Source organism: Suncus etruscus, chromosome 10, assembly GCF_024139225.1.
Source record: "Suncus etruscus isolate mSunEtr1 chromosome 10, mSunEtr1.pri.cur, whole genome shotgun sequence".
Lineage (NCBI taxonomy): Eukaryota > Metazoa > Chordata > Mammalia > Eulipotyphla > Soricidae > Suncus > Suncus etruscus.
In genome coordinates this window covers 50689642-50704037 of record NC_064857.1, presented here as the reverse complement: position 1 = coordinate 50704037, position 14396 = coordinate 50689642, and the positions used below count along the sequence as shown (strand labels likewise).

General features: G+C 45.3%; 1 protein-coding gene across 1 annotated transcript in view; it reads left to right on the top strand.

The window, feature by feature from the left end:
• MPHOSPH8 (M-phase phosphoprotein 8) overlaps window positions 1–11172 on the top strand; it is a 52455-nt gene extending 41283 nt beyond the window's left edge. The window contains exons 8-14 of the mRNA XM_049781638.1: window positions 2502–2642; window positions 3098–3184; window positions 4736–4890; window positions 6996–7150; window positions 8312–8439; window positions 9356–9439; window positions 10854–11172. Coding sequence (XP_049637595.1) covers window positions 2502–2642; window positions 3098–3184; window positions 4736–4890; window positions 6996–7150; window positions 8312–8439; window positions 9356–9439; window positions 10854–10895 — 792 coding nt within the window. The 3' untranslated portion in view covers window positions 10896–11172. The remainder of the gene's footprint in view (window positions 1–2501; window positions 2643–3097; window positions 3185–4735; window positions 4891–6995; window positions 7151–8311; window positions 8440–9355; window positions 9440–10853) is intronic.
• The last annotated feature ends 3224 nt before the right edge of the window (window positions 11173–14396 follow it).

Here is a 14396-nt window from a genome sequence, read left to right as displayed (position 1 = left end):
CAGGAAAGTTCTCGGTGATCATTTGTTCTGCCAATCCGCCTCCTTTCCATTTTTCCTCTAATTCTGATATTCCTATGACTCATGATCCCCTTTGCCTAGAGGGTCATTTGGAGTTAGTAGGTAAAAGAGATGAAATTGTCACATCTGTACAAGTTTTATTTATTAATCTTTTTTTGGTGTGGTGGGGGCATACCTGGTGTTGCTCAGGGCTTACTCTTGGCTCTGCACTCAGGAATCATTCCTGGCGGGCACAAGATGCCGGGGATTGAACCCAGGTCTGTTTTATGCAAGGAAAATGCCCTACCTGCTGTGCTATCACTCCAGCCCTGTCAACTGTTTTGATTTTGTCAGTTTTTTACAGATTTATTCTTTTGGGTGTTTGGGCCATACCAAGTGATGCTCAGGAGTCACTCCTTGGGGTTCTGGGTACTCAAGCACACTACCCATTTTACCAGCTGGACACACTGGCCCCTTACGCAGATGTTAACCTTAGTCAAAGTGCTTTCTTGGGGCTGGAGAGATGGCACAGTGGTAGGGCATTTGCCTTGAATGCAGAAGGATGGTGGTTCGAGTCCCATATGGTCCCTCGAGTTTGCTGGGGGCGATTTCTGAGCGTTGAGCTGGGTGTGACCCAAAAACAAACAAAAGTGCATTCCTGCAAATTTCATTACATTGTGCTTGCTTGACATAACATATGGGTTCTGTTTCTCGCCTGAATTCTCTAAGAGGTCACTTAGCAACAGCTGCAACCTCTACCCATTGTTTTGTCTTTAATTTTGGATCATACTGAGCACATACAGTATTTATAGGCCAACATTTATTGAGTCCAAGAGTTAACCTTTAAGATTAATTTTCTTGGGGCCGGGCTGTGGCGCTAAAGGTAAGGTGCGCCTGCCTTGCCTGCGCTAGCCTTGGACGGACCGTGGTTCGATCCCCCGGTGTCCCATATGGTCCCCCAAGCCAGGAGCAACTTCTGAGCGCATAGCCAGGAGTAACCCCTGAGCATTACCGGGTGTGGCCCAAAAACCAAAAAAAAAAAAAAAAAAAAAAGATTAAGTTTCTTTATCTGCACAGTGTCTTTGGACACCTAAATGGAGATGATTAGATTGTGAATTTGACCTTTACCTTGAATACAGGGAGACTTTTGAATGAAATAGAAGATAGATAAGTACCTTTAGCCTACTTTACCTTGACTATCCACTTTGTATTATGCTTGTGATTGCGGGGGTGTTGGGCCACGCTGGGGGGAGCACTCAGATTACTCCTGGCAGGCACAGGGGGACCATATGGGATGGCCTGGATTTGAAACACTGTTTGTCCTGGGTGGACTGCTTGTAAGGCAAATATGCCCTACCACTGTCTCTCCCACATCTCTCAGGTCCATGCATGTGATATTTTAAGACTTAAAACGTGGGAGCTATAAAATTTTCATGGCATTATACGGGGTAAAAAGGGTGTTTCAGAGTTGTCACTGAGCTTCAGGGATTACACAGTGGAGTCTGCTATGTGGAGACATTATTTCTAAAATGTTTCTGGAGCTAGAGAAATTACATAGAGGTTAAGGCCTAGCATGTGGCTGTGACCATTATCCTGGTTTGTATATCAATACCACACTTGACTTCCAAGCACCACTAGCTATTGGAATAATTAGTCATCTCCTGAATCAGTATGGCATATTAGACTTCACCTATCAAAAATCCACTGGGCAGGAAGAACCTCTGGATAGGCTCTTTTCCTCAGCCTGTTCTCCACCATGGGCTGGTTCTCTTTTCCCAATAAAGACCATGGGTCTTGTGGGCATTTTTCTTTTTCTCTCCACCTGGTGGGCAGGTCCCCAAACCTTTCTCCAGCTGGTTTGGATTATTTCCTTCATAGACCCTGTTCTGTTTTACCCCAGGCATGGCCCAAAACAACTACAGTTTCTGGACTAGGGCTTGAATACCTGTCAATCCAGACTCAGATCTCTAGCACCATACATGGTTCCCTGAGTACCACCGGATATATATAGTCCTATATCCCACCCCCCCAATAGGTAAATAAAATTTTTTGTTTTTGTTTTTGGGCCATACCCATTTGACGCTCAGGGGTTACTCCTGGCTACATGCTCAGAAATTGCCCCTGGCTTGGGGGGGGGGGGGGAACCATGTGAGATGCTGGGGGATCAAACCATGGTCCGTCCTACGCTAGTGCTTGCAAAGCAGACACCTTACCTCTAGCACCACCTTCCCGGCCCCAAATAAAAATTTTTAATAATATGCATTTTATTTATTTATTTATTTTGGTTTTGGGGCCACACCTGGCAGTGTTCAGGCAATTCTCCTGACTGCGCTTAGAAATTGCTCCTGGCAGGCATGAGGGACCCTATGGGATCCCGGGATTCAAACCTGGGCCCATCCAAGTCAGCCACATGCAAGGAAAATGCCCTACTACTGTGCTCTATCTCTGGCTCTCGTAAAATTTTTCTAATTAAAGGCTGACATGTTTCCTTAAACAAAATTAAGGATTCCAGTGGGATGACACTGGTGATGCTCGCAGCTGCAGGGGGCCAAGATGATCTGCTCCGACTCCTCATCAAAAAAGGGGCCCAGGTGAACGGGCGACAGAAGAATGGGACCACAGCCCTCATCCACGCCGCTGAGAAGGTTGGTACTGCCATGTCTTGGCCCTGTCTAGTGAAGCACAGCCAGGTCTTGTTTGGTTTGGAGCCACGCCTGCAGTGCTCAGGGCTCACCCCAACTGTGTGTTAAGCCATGTCTCAGCCACATGCGAGGCAAGCTTCTGTCCACTGTATTACCACTCTGGCTTCTGTGTAATTTTTTGTGTCTAGTTTGGGGAGGTGCTCAGGGAAGACACAGTGCTGAGATGCAGCCCAAGGCTCCTTGTGGCCTGGCCCACAAAGCTCTTTGCCCTGCCTTTCTGTTCAGAAAGGGCTGGGGGCCCCGAGGGAACCAGTGTTCAGTCTTTCCCTACAGAGTGGCAAAGCCTGTGTGACTGTGGTGTGTAGCAGGGTGCTGGAGGGCACTGGCAGCTCTTAACACTCATAGCACCGGTGTCCAAGGTGTTTGGGAATTACAGTTGATTTCCTTTCCTTTGTCAGAACTTTTTGACGACAGTGGCTATTCTCTTGGAGGCAGGCGCGTTTGTCAACGCTCAGCAGAGCAATGGTGAGACAGCCCTGATGAAGGTAAAGGCCTGCTTGATTGTCACCCTGTCAAGTCTTCAAGGTTCCATGCCAGGAGCAGAACAGTCTGGTTTCAGCATGTCTGCCCTAAACAAGTCCTCTAGGGCTAATTCATGTGTAGCTGACCTTGGTGCCACCCACTGCAGGGTCAGTTGGGAAGGGAGGAGCTGAGCTTGATAATGGAGGTGACAGTGGTGATAGGAAGCCAGCAGAGGGCTGAACTGTCCTCAGAACTGGGCTTGGTGAAGGCTTTGAATACTTGCTATCCCCTGCCAGTCAGTGCCTTCTCAAGTTTCCAATGTTGGATGAAGATGGTTGTGGGTGTGTGCTTTATTTTTTTTAAATAAGTTGAAGTCTTCTATTCTCTGCCCAAGCTCCCTCCACCCACTTCAAACTGACAACTTACTTTACTTTTTAGAGGTAGAGCCAGCAGAGCCCAGGGCTTACTTTTGTCTCTGTGCTACGGAGTCACTCCTGGTGGAATTCAGGAATAGGGAATACTGAGGGTTGAGCTGGGCATTGCCTTCCCTCCTTTACTGTCTCCCTGGCCTCCATTACCCTCTTCTCAACTTCCCTTGGTGGTATCCTTGCATTTGATCCCTGGGAGGTTTCTGGTTCCTCCCATGATTACTCCTTTGAAGGACTTTCCCTCCCCATCCTCCTCCTTCCCCCTCAATCACTCCTAGCAGGCTTAGGGATCATTTGGGATGCTGGGGATTAAACCTAAGTCCTTCCTGATCGGCTGCATGCAAGCTGTGCTATCACTCAAGCCCCCAGAGATAACAAATTTTCAAGTGTCGGGCCCCTTTAATTGTCTGGGGCCTCTGCCACAGGAGGACTCAGAAAGGCTTGTTTGTATTCTTCTATGAAAGAATCTTTAGTGATTTATTTGATTTTGTTTTTGTTTTCTTTTTAGTTTGTTTTGTTTTTGGGGGGGTCACACCTGTTTGATGCTTAGGGGTTACTCCTGGCTATGCAATCGGAAATCACCCCTGGCTTGGGGGGAACCATAGCTCTTGCAAGGCAGATGCCTTAACTCTAGCGTTACCTCTCTGGCCCCTTTTTTGGTTTATTTTTGTTTATAATCAAATATTCATGATCTAGTTAGTCATACAACTACATCTAGAGGTGCTCAGGGCTTATTCCTGGCTCTGCTTTCAGTAATCACTGTATGTTACCACTGCCAGAGTGCCCAAGGTCTCACCCACTTTGTTTTGTTTTGGTGTGGCACCTAACAGTAATCAGAGGTTCCTTCTGGCTCTCCTCAGAGATTATTCCTGGCAGGCTCCTATGACCAGAGGAGGCAAGCACCCACCTGCTGTACTCCAGTCCCAGAAATACCTTTTTCAATAGCAGCTCTTCATGCAGCAATGAGTTGCATGTAGGTGGTGGTTTTCAATATCAAAATCAGTGAACTCTGTCTGACCCTGGGACCCTCTTCCACTAGCCCTGACTCAGGCCGAGAAAGGATGGGCACTGATGCCAGTTGTCTTATTCTACAGTGAAGAAGTCCTGTTTTCTTGTTTCTTGTTGTAACTGTTTTTCTTGGCACAGGCTTGCAAAAGAGGGAATTCAGACATTGTGCGACTTGTAATTGAATGCGGAGCTGACTGCAATATTCTCTCAAAGCACCAGAATAGCGCGTTGCATTTTGCCAAGCAGTGTAACAATGTGCTGGTGTATGACTTGCTCAAGAGTCATTTAGAAACGTAAGTCTGACATGCATGTGCCATGGTTGAGTCACAAAGTCTGAGATAACTGTAGCAGGACACATAAGTCCAGAGTGACTCATGTGTTATTTGTTTAAAAAAAGAAGCTCAGAAAAGGGGCTGGAGTGATAACTCAGTGGGTAGGATGTCTCAGATGGTCCACCGAGCCCACCAGGAATGATTTATGAGCACAGAGGAAGGAATAACTCCAGAGCATCACCAGGTATGGCTCAAAATAATAATTAAAAAAAATGCTTAAAAGGATTTGTGAACTCGGGCTGGAGAGATAGCATGGAGGTAAGGCCTTTGCCTTTCATGCAGAAGGACGATGGGTTCGAATAGTGGCATCCTATATGGTCCCTTGTGCCTGCCAGGGGCGATTTCTGAGCGTAGAGCCAGGAGAAACCCGAGTACTGCCGGGTGTGATCCAAAAACAAAAAAAAAGAAAAGAAAAAGAAAAAAAAAGATTCTGAACTAAACGTCCTAGTGATCTGTCCTCATGAACTTAGTATGTGGCATAAATTTGTCCGCAAGTTGTTGACATATTGGACACATCATTGTATGTAGAAAGTATTTTTTTTTTTTTTTTTTTTTTTTTTTGGTTTTTGGGCCACACCCGGCGGTGCTCAGGGGTTAGTCCTGGCTGTCTGCTCAGAAACAGCTCCTGGCAGGCATGGGGGACCATATGGGACGCCGGGATTTGAACCAACCACCTTTGGTCCTGGATCGGCTGCTTGCAAGGCAAACGCCGCTGTGCTATCTCTCCGAGCCCAGAAAGTATTTTTTTTTTATACTATCCTGTCATGAACAAGGATTGTACTTCCTGGTATGCTGCACACCCATCTGTTTTCAAGTGCAGTACTTTATTGAGGACTCCTCTCATACTCAGACATACCTTGCTTCAGTGTCAGAAATGCTGCCAGAGGTTTGGTCATGTAGTTGAGTTCGTGTGCAGCTAGTTTGTGAGCAGAGCATGAAGCTGAGGGCTGTCCCTGCCATAGATTGAAAGATCTCCCTATCTAACTCATGAATTTCTTAACTATAGTTTTTCCCTAAATCCCAAAGTATGAGACATGTCTCATATATATATAAGAACCCATTCTGCCAGTGGACTAAATGCAGAACCATTGGAAAGAACATCCTTTAAGACTCATAACTTGACACCAGCTCTTTCAAGGGTCAACTATTTACTTTTACCTTAGCTTTTGGTGTTTTTCTCCTGGGATTTGTTGGTTAGAGGTGTGCGCACCCAGCAATGCAATTATTCCTGCTCAGAGATTACTACTGGCAAGCTCTGGGACCTTATGGGATGCCCAGGATTGAATCAGGGTTGGCCATACACAAGGCAAGAGCTGCACCCATTGTGCTATTGTTCTGACCCCTCCCTTGGTTTTACTATAAATTTATTCAGAGGTTTTTTTATATCTGTATTTTCATGTTTTAGTAGCTCATTTCTCTTTTAGTTAGTGGTGCTAGGTTTTTGTTTTTATTTTTGGTGTGTGGGGCCACACCCTGCATGACTCAAGTTCTGCGCTCAGAAATCTTTCCTGTCAGTCTTGGGGGACCATATGGGATGCCGGGACTTGAACCCAGGTTAGTCCCGGGTTGGCTGCATTCAAGGCAGACTTCCTACCATTGTACTATCACTCTGGGCTCTACAGTTAGAGTTGTTGTACCAATTCTCTGGGGACATTGTGGTGTTGGGATTTTCTGCATGCAATGCAAAGGATCTTTCCAGCCCAGTTAAGGCAGTCTGGGAGGAGGGAGGTTGCTGGGGTGTGGGGGTGGGGCTACATCCACCACTGCTCAAGGCTGACTTATAGCTCTGCTCATTGAATGTATGTTCTCAAACATTCACAGGAGTAATGTATGCAGCTTTTTATCCATGAATTATTTTGGTACCAGAGTAATATTTGCTTAACAGTAGAGAAAATAGTTTGTCTTTTTGTGATATGGTAAAGGTGTGTTTCGCAGTGTAAATTTTTTGTTTTTTTGGGGGGTCACACCCGGCAGCGCTCAGGGGTTACTCCTGGCTATCTCTCCGGCCCCTCGGAGTGTAAATTTTATTTTTTTTAATATCTATAAAACAATTCACTCTATATTAGACTTTCAAGAGTAGCAGAAGAAACCATAAGGGATTACTTTGAAGCTCGCCTTGCTCTTCTGGAGCCTGTCTTCCCAATAGCATGTCACCGTCTCTGTGAGGGGCCTGATTTCTCCACTGATTTTAATTACAGACCCCCACAGAACATACCAGAAGGTAAGCTTGTTTTTGTGTGGTAAATGTGACACTATAAATATTTGTTGGTTTTTTTTTGGGGGGGTGGGCGGGTCACACCTGGCAGCGCTCAGGGGTTATTCCTGGCTCTATTCAGAAATTGCTCCTGGAAGGCTTGGGGGACCACCATATGGGATGCCGAGATTCGAACTAATGACCTGCATGAAAGGCAAAGGCCTTACCTCCATGCTATCTCCATCTCTCTTCTTCCTCTCCTGTCTCTCCTTTCTCTGGCTCTGTCTCTTTCCCCCTCCATCTCTGTCTCTTCCTCTCCTACCCCCCCCCCCCCGTCTCCCTCTTCATCCTCTTCTCCCTCTCTATCTCTATCTCTGTCTGCCTTCCTCTCCTCCCCACTCTATCCTCTCCTTTCTCGGTCTCTCTTCAAAAAAAAAAAGAAAAAAGAAAAAAAAAGATTCCCCTCTAGATTAATGCTCTCAACCATCCAATAGCAGAGCCTTCTATCTTGCTTCCTTTCTTTGGCTCCCCCATCCTAGTTTCAGACGCCCCATTGTCACAGTATCATTGCAGTAATATATAAGATGTGTGATATGTTAAGTAACATAAGATGTGCTATTAGCCTCCAATAGAAAAACACTTGCAGGGCTGGAGTGGTGATGCAAGCTGTAATGCCTCGCATGCCCTAGCTTAGGACAGACCGTGCTTCGATCCCCCAGAGTCCCATATGACTCCGAAGCCAGGAGCGATTTCTGAGCACAGAGCCAGGAATGACCCCAGAGTGTCACAGGGTGTGGCCCAAAAAGCGAAAAAAAGAAAAATAAATTTACATGTAAGAGCCCAAATAGCGGGGCCGGGCGGTGGCGCTAGAGGTAAGGTGCCTGCCTTGCCTGCGCTAGCCTAGGACGGACAGCGGTTCGATCCCCCGGTGTCCCATATGGTCCCCCAAGCCAGGAGCAACTTCTGAGCGCATAGCCAGGAGTAACCCCTGAGTGTCACCGGGTGTGGCCCAAAAACCAAAAAAAAAAAAAAAAAAAAAAAAAGAGCCCAAATAGCTTGAAATAAACTCATATTTAGCACCAACAAGTTTTACACACCTGCACATCTCTTTACGGAACCACCTGTGAGCACCACCAGGTATGGGTCCCTCCAACACAAAAAGTCATGATCTTTTTACATCTTCCTTAGGTTCAGGGATCCTGCTTTTTATTTTTCATGCAAACTTCTCTGGAAGAGAAGTTATTGCTCGGCTTTGTGGACCATGCTGCGTGCGAGCTGTAGTTTTAAATGATAAATTTCAACTGCCTGTTTTCCTGGTAAGATGTTCATTATTTTCAGTGGTCTTTAAATAATGTTCTTTATAATTCGGTTATATGAAGTAAAACTGTTGACTAAACTCTAAAAGGTAGTATTTTTTTATTTTCAATAAAACTAATATGTGCCACCACCACCACCACCGCCAAAATAACAGAGGAAAAAAAAAAGAAAAAAAACTAATATGTGGTACAATATATTTCCTGGTTTTAATACTGGTGGCTTTTGTCCTTACCATTAGAACTACAGGTATCTGGGCCAGAGATAATATGGAGGTAAGGCGTTTGCCTTGCTTTCAGAAGGTTGGTGGTTCGAATCCCAGCATCCCATATGGTCCCCCGAGCCTGCCAGGAGCAATTTCTGAGTGTGGAGCCAAGAGTGACCCCTGAGCACTGCCGGGTATGACCCAAAAACAAAAAAACAGAAAAAAAAAAGGGAAAGAAAAAGAAAAAAAGGAACTACAAATATCTGGGGCCTGAGAGATAGCAAGAAGGTAGGACTACAAATAACTAATTATAGTCCTATATAAGCTGAACCATCTATTATAGGTAGCCTAGAAACTGCATGTGATTTTTTGTTTTTGGGTCACACCCAAGAACTCGGGGGACCATATGGGATGCCACCAACCTTCTGCATGCAAGGCCTTACCTCCATGCCATCTCTCCGGCCCCGCATGTGAATTTTCTGCCTCTTTCAGAATTCGTAGGTTGAAATGACTGAATAACATTAACTGGTTATTGGCATTTATTTGGCTGTTAATTTGGAACCTTGCTTTATCCAGATTCTATCCTTAATAATTCAGAGGTAAATCATAGCATACTTCCTTATTAAATTTAGAATTTGTGAATCAGTTTTCTTTCATGCCATTGGACGGTTTGTGCTGATTAAAGTAACTGCATATTATCTCCTCCCATGCAGGACAGCCACTTTGTTTACTCCTTCAGCCCTGTCCCAGGCCTTAATAAACTGTTTGTAAGGCTAACAGAAGCACCCGAAGCTAAGGTGAGAACCTCTCCTTGTTGATGATGTCATCTCTGTAGCTCATGAGTGGCTTGGCTGATCCACAAAAGAGCTAAAGCAACATGTCATCATATGCCTTTGTACTGAACCACTAGTTCACTAGTCAACCACTAGTTGACTAGTTTTCCTGGGCGAGCTCCGGGAACAGTTGCTTGGGACCCTGAAAAAAAAGAAAATACTAGAGTGGCTAAGGTACTTGCCTTGCACATGGCCTCCCTAGCTTCGATCACTGGCCACATTAGTTCTCAAAGCATACCACGAGTAGAGTGACAGATGAATTTTTAATAAAAGAAAATGAGGGAGCCAGTACAATATAATTTGCCTTGCAAACCCTGCCAGGGGCGATTTCTGAGCTTATAGCCAGGGGTAACCTTAAGCGTCACACGGTGTGGCCCAAAAAAGAAAAGAAAAATGAAGTCTGGTGTGTCTGTTCTACAAAGTACTTACCAGTTCACCTGAATCAAAGATGTTAAAAGACTAGGTGGAAGCAAGTCTTGAAAGAAGGAGGCTCCAAGTTTGACCTAAAGTTCCACTGTGTCAAGCCCATATACTTGTGCTAATTGTTTCCCTTAACCACTACCAGGGCATTGTCCTGTCCCTCCCCTTGGGCAGAGTGCAGAGTGCTTGTTTTACATGTGGCTGACCAGGGCTCAATCCCTGGCACCACATAAGGTCATTATCCCACCCCACCCCCACATACAGTTCCTGAAGGAGTGAAATGACACCAGAGCCAGGAACAAGTCCTAAACATTGTAGGTCTTGTGAAGAATAGGAAAAGTGTCATTCTGGATTGTGGAATTACCAAGCAAAGTAGGGTTATTATTAGCAAACATGCAAAACCAGAGAAATGTGAGCCAAACTGATAATACAGCAATTGCATAGGGTGTTTTGGCCTTGCATGTAGCTAGCCCAGGTTTCATCCTCAGCATTCTATAAAGTCCCTCATGTGTCACCAGGCACGTGATTCCCTGATTATAACTGGATGTGGACCCCACCCAAAAAACAAAATTTTAAATACTTGCTAACAAATAAGATTTAGGGCCATAGCACAATTTGCTTGCACATGGCTCACCCAGGGTGGACCTTGGCTTTGATCCCCAGCATCCCATATGGTCCCAGGAGTAACCCGAGTGATACTTGGTGTGACCAGAAACCACCCTACCCCCCCCAGCTCCCCCCCAAAAATGTCTTTTTGGGGGGGACGGGGAGGGTTGGGCCACACCCAGCAGCGCTCAGGGGTTCGTCCTGGCTCTACGCTCAGAAATCGCCCCCAGGCATGGGGGACCTTATGGGATGCTGGGATTTGAACCACTGTCCTGCATGCCTTACTTACCTCCATGCTATCTCTCTGGCCCCATCTTAGATCCTGAAGTTGTTTTCTTTTTCCTTTCACTAGGTCAAGTTGCTAATCGGTGCATACCGAGTGCAGCTGCAGTAACCATACAGAACTGGAATGGGGTTATTTCTAAGTGCCCTGTTTGGAGCAGTTTGGAATTCTTGCCTAGTAATACTGCTGGTATTTGATTTTCACCTGAGAACAACTGTCAATTTGAGCCTGTCATCTTGTCGTCTAAGAGAAGACCGTGATCTGAATATTATAAAATACTAGATGAATCTGCTGCAGCGTTCTTCAATCTCAATGTTGTGTCCAGACTACATACTTGTATTTTTCCACAATGTGGGATCCTTATAAAAATGACATTAAAGGTTGTTTTCTAACTTAAAATTTTCTACTAACCAAACATTACTTTTACAGCCAAGGAAATGTTAGGCCCAGCCAAAGGGGAGAAATGGATAGTGGTGGCCATGGGTCACCTTGAAAAATAACAAATGGGGCCCGGAGAGATAGCACAGCGGCGTTTGCCTTGCAAGCAGCCGATCCAGGACCAAAGGTGGTTGGTTCGAATCCCGGTGTCCCATATGGTCCCCCGTGCCTGCCAGGAGCTATTTCTGAGCAGAAAGCCAGGAGTAACCCCTGAGCACTGCCGGGTGTGGCCCCCCCCCCCCAAAAAAAAGAAGAAAAATAACAAATGACCGTCAAGAGCCTTAGAGTTCTGCAGGTTGTTCATAGGTCTAAATTTTCACTTCCATACACTTTGAAGAAAATCTGAGGGGCCTGAGACATCAGGGAGACTGAGAGTGGTTCCTCTGAAGCGATGCCTGGGACACAAGAAAAAGGAAGTCTGACCTAAATTCCAGAAATACATAGTTTTATTCTCAATGTCACATTACCATGAGCCAACTTTTCCTGTCTGATTCTTCCTCAAATCTTTTTTTTTTTTTTTTGGTTTTTGGGCCACACCCAGTAATGCTCAGGGGTTACTCCTGGCTATGAGCTCAGAAGTTGCTCCTGGCTTGGGGGACCATATGGGACGCCGGGGATCGAACCGTGGTCCGTCAAGGCTAGCGCAGGCAAGGCAGGCACCTTACCTCTAGCACCACCGCCCGGCCCCCTTCCTCAAATCTTAACGCAGATAAGGAGGCAACTTTTTTGACTGAAGCAGATCATATGTAAACATATGAATGTGAAACGTAGGAAATTTCTAGGCTATTAAAGTCATTTAATATGCTGGTCCAAGAATCCCATACTGCACTGATACACCAAGTATTTGCATCAATTTTCTGGAACCCAGGTTGCAGTGTTGTAACCCCCATCCTGCACAACCATTGGGCTTTATCGCCCTTCTCAGGAACTAGGATCACTCCGGCAGACCTACTGACTCATTAAAGCAGTTATTGGGACCATTCAGGTATTGCCTGCCCTACTAAGAGACAAGTAACTCTGGGGTGGTGGGGAGAAAGAAGGAATCATTTTGTTTGCTCTGTTTTGATTCTCAATTATGGTTCAGTAGGATCAATTTAGAATATATAAGACTAAACACTCAGCATCCAAAGTGTTAAATTGCCAAATAGCAGGCCTGGATTCAATCTCTTCACCCCTCTTGGTCCCACTCATGAGCATCACTGAAAATCAGGTTGTAAAGGGACACGGTAAGAGGGGCCGGTGAGGTGGCGCTAGAGGTAAGGTGTCTGCCTTGCAAGTGCTAGCCAAGGAAGGACCGCGGTTCCATCCCTGGCTTCGCATATGGTCCCCCCCAAGCCAGGGGCAATTTCTGAGCTCTTAGCCAGGAGTAACCTCTGAACATCAAATGGATGTGACCCTCCCCCCAAAAAAGACTTACCATAAAAACAAGGAAATGATTGGTAGACTAGAGGAAATTAGATATCAACTTTATTTTGTACACAATATAGCAGTCATCCTGAACTAAAAATCCCCCAAACATTGTGTGCTGGGTTTCCTCCAAAACTTGCTGCTGGAGGTGGGCAGAGAAAGAAGTAGATTGTGTTCTGTGTTTGAGCTGTTCCAAGTCCACTTCACTGGCACAGATAATAATATAGCCATGGTTCTGATTATCAATTCTGTTTTCTGGCTTTCTCCTGAATCAGCATTTCTCCCCACAAAATGATCTGGGCGAGGGGGAGAAGAAGTCTAAATTAGTAAATATATTCATATTGCATTTTCTTTTATTTTTTTGTTTTTTGGGTCCCACTCGGCTGCTCTCAGTGGTTACTCCTGGCTCTATGCTCAGAAATCGCCCCCCGCAGGCTGGGGACCATGTGGGATGCCAGGATTCAAACCACTGACCTGCATGCAAGGCAAACCCCCTACCTCCATGATACCCAGGCCCAAACCCCCTCCCCCAAAATGCTGAGGATCAAACTCAGGTTGGCCAAGTGCAAGGACGCGCCCTACCCACAATCTACCAGTCCTTTGAAATCAACAAGCTACAGCTGCCTCTCGCATTATGTCCACTCACTACTTCACAGGAAGATGATTTTATGTATGAATAAGTCTGGAGGAGCTGAAGAGAGCACATAAACCTATGATCTCTGGGATATGTGTGACCAGATATTAGAAGTATAACCAAAAACTCTGCTCAAAACGTTACCAAAAAAGGAGAATTGCCATTTACTGATTAATTTCTAAGGGAGTGAATCATCTGAAGTGAGCTTTTTTTCCACATAAAATACATAATGAAAGGTGGTTTAGGTTCCAGCTTGAAAACCATGTTACTAACATTGGTTTAGAGAAGCCCAGGGTTAACAGCACACAACAGCTTTCCCATCAATGTTCTGCCTAAGGCCTCTGAGGTAAAACTTTGGCAACATACAGGGCACAAATAAAATGTGCCTACAGATTTCTTACATAATGTGTCGATAATTTGTTAATGCCAGAAAAGAGAAATGGAGTTGATCTTTTTCTTTTGGTTTTTGGACCATACCCAAAGTACTAGCTCTGAACAGGGATTATATGGTGGTAGGGATCAAACCCCAGGTGAGCCTGTGCAAGCCAAGTGCACTTCCTGCTGTACTAGTACTCAGGAATGAATGCCAATGATCAATCTGTCTATGGCTAACCTGGTCATTGGTCATTTCTACTTGCAGATAGTTTCACCTAGACAAACTGACGTGCATTATTAATCAGTGCACAAAGTTGTTTCATGCCAAACATTCTCCAGGTCTTCATGAGAAACAACTTTCAACTTTCCACTAATTCCGTGAGCATCAGAAAGAACACACATAAAAGGGAGATCCTGGGGCCAGCGTGGTAGCGCTAGAGGTAAGGTGTCTGCCTTGCCAGCGCTAGCCTAGGATGGACCATGGTTCAATCCCCGGGCATCCCATATGGTACCCCAAGCCAGGAGTGAATAGCCAGGAGTAACCCCTGAGCATCACCAGGTGTGGCCCATAAACCTAAATAAATAAAAATAAAAGGGAGGTCCTTTACCTTGTCCTTTACCTTATTTGTGTAGTAGCTTTATGAGTCTATATTTAACATCAACTAATAAACTTCACACTTTAAAAAAAAGTAACAGATTAAGAGCAAGAGACAATGTCCATTTAGAACATGCTAACCTGAATGGGTATGACATCCTCA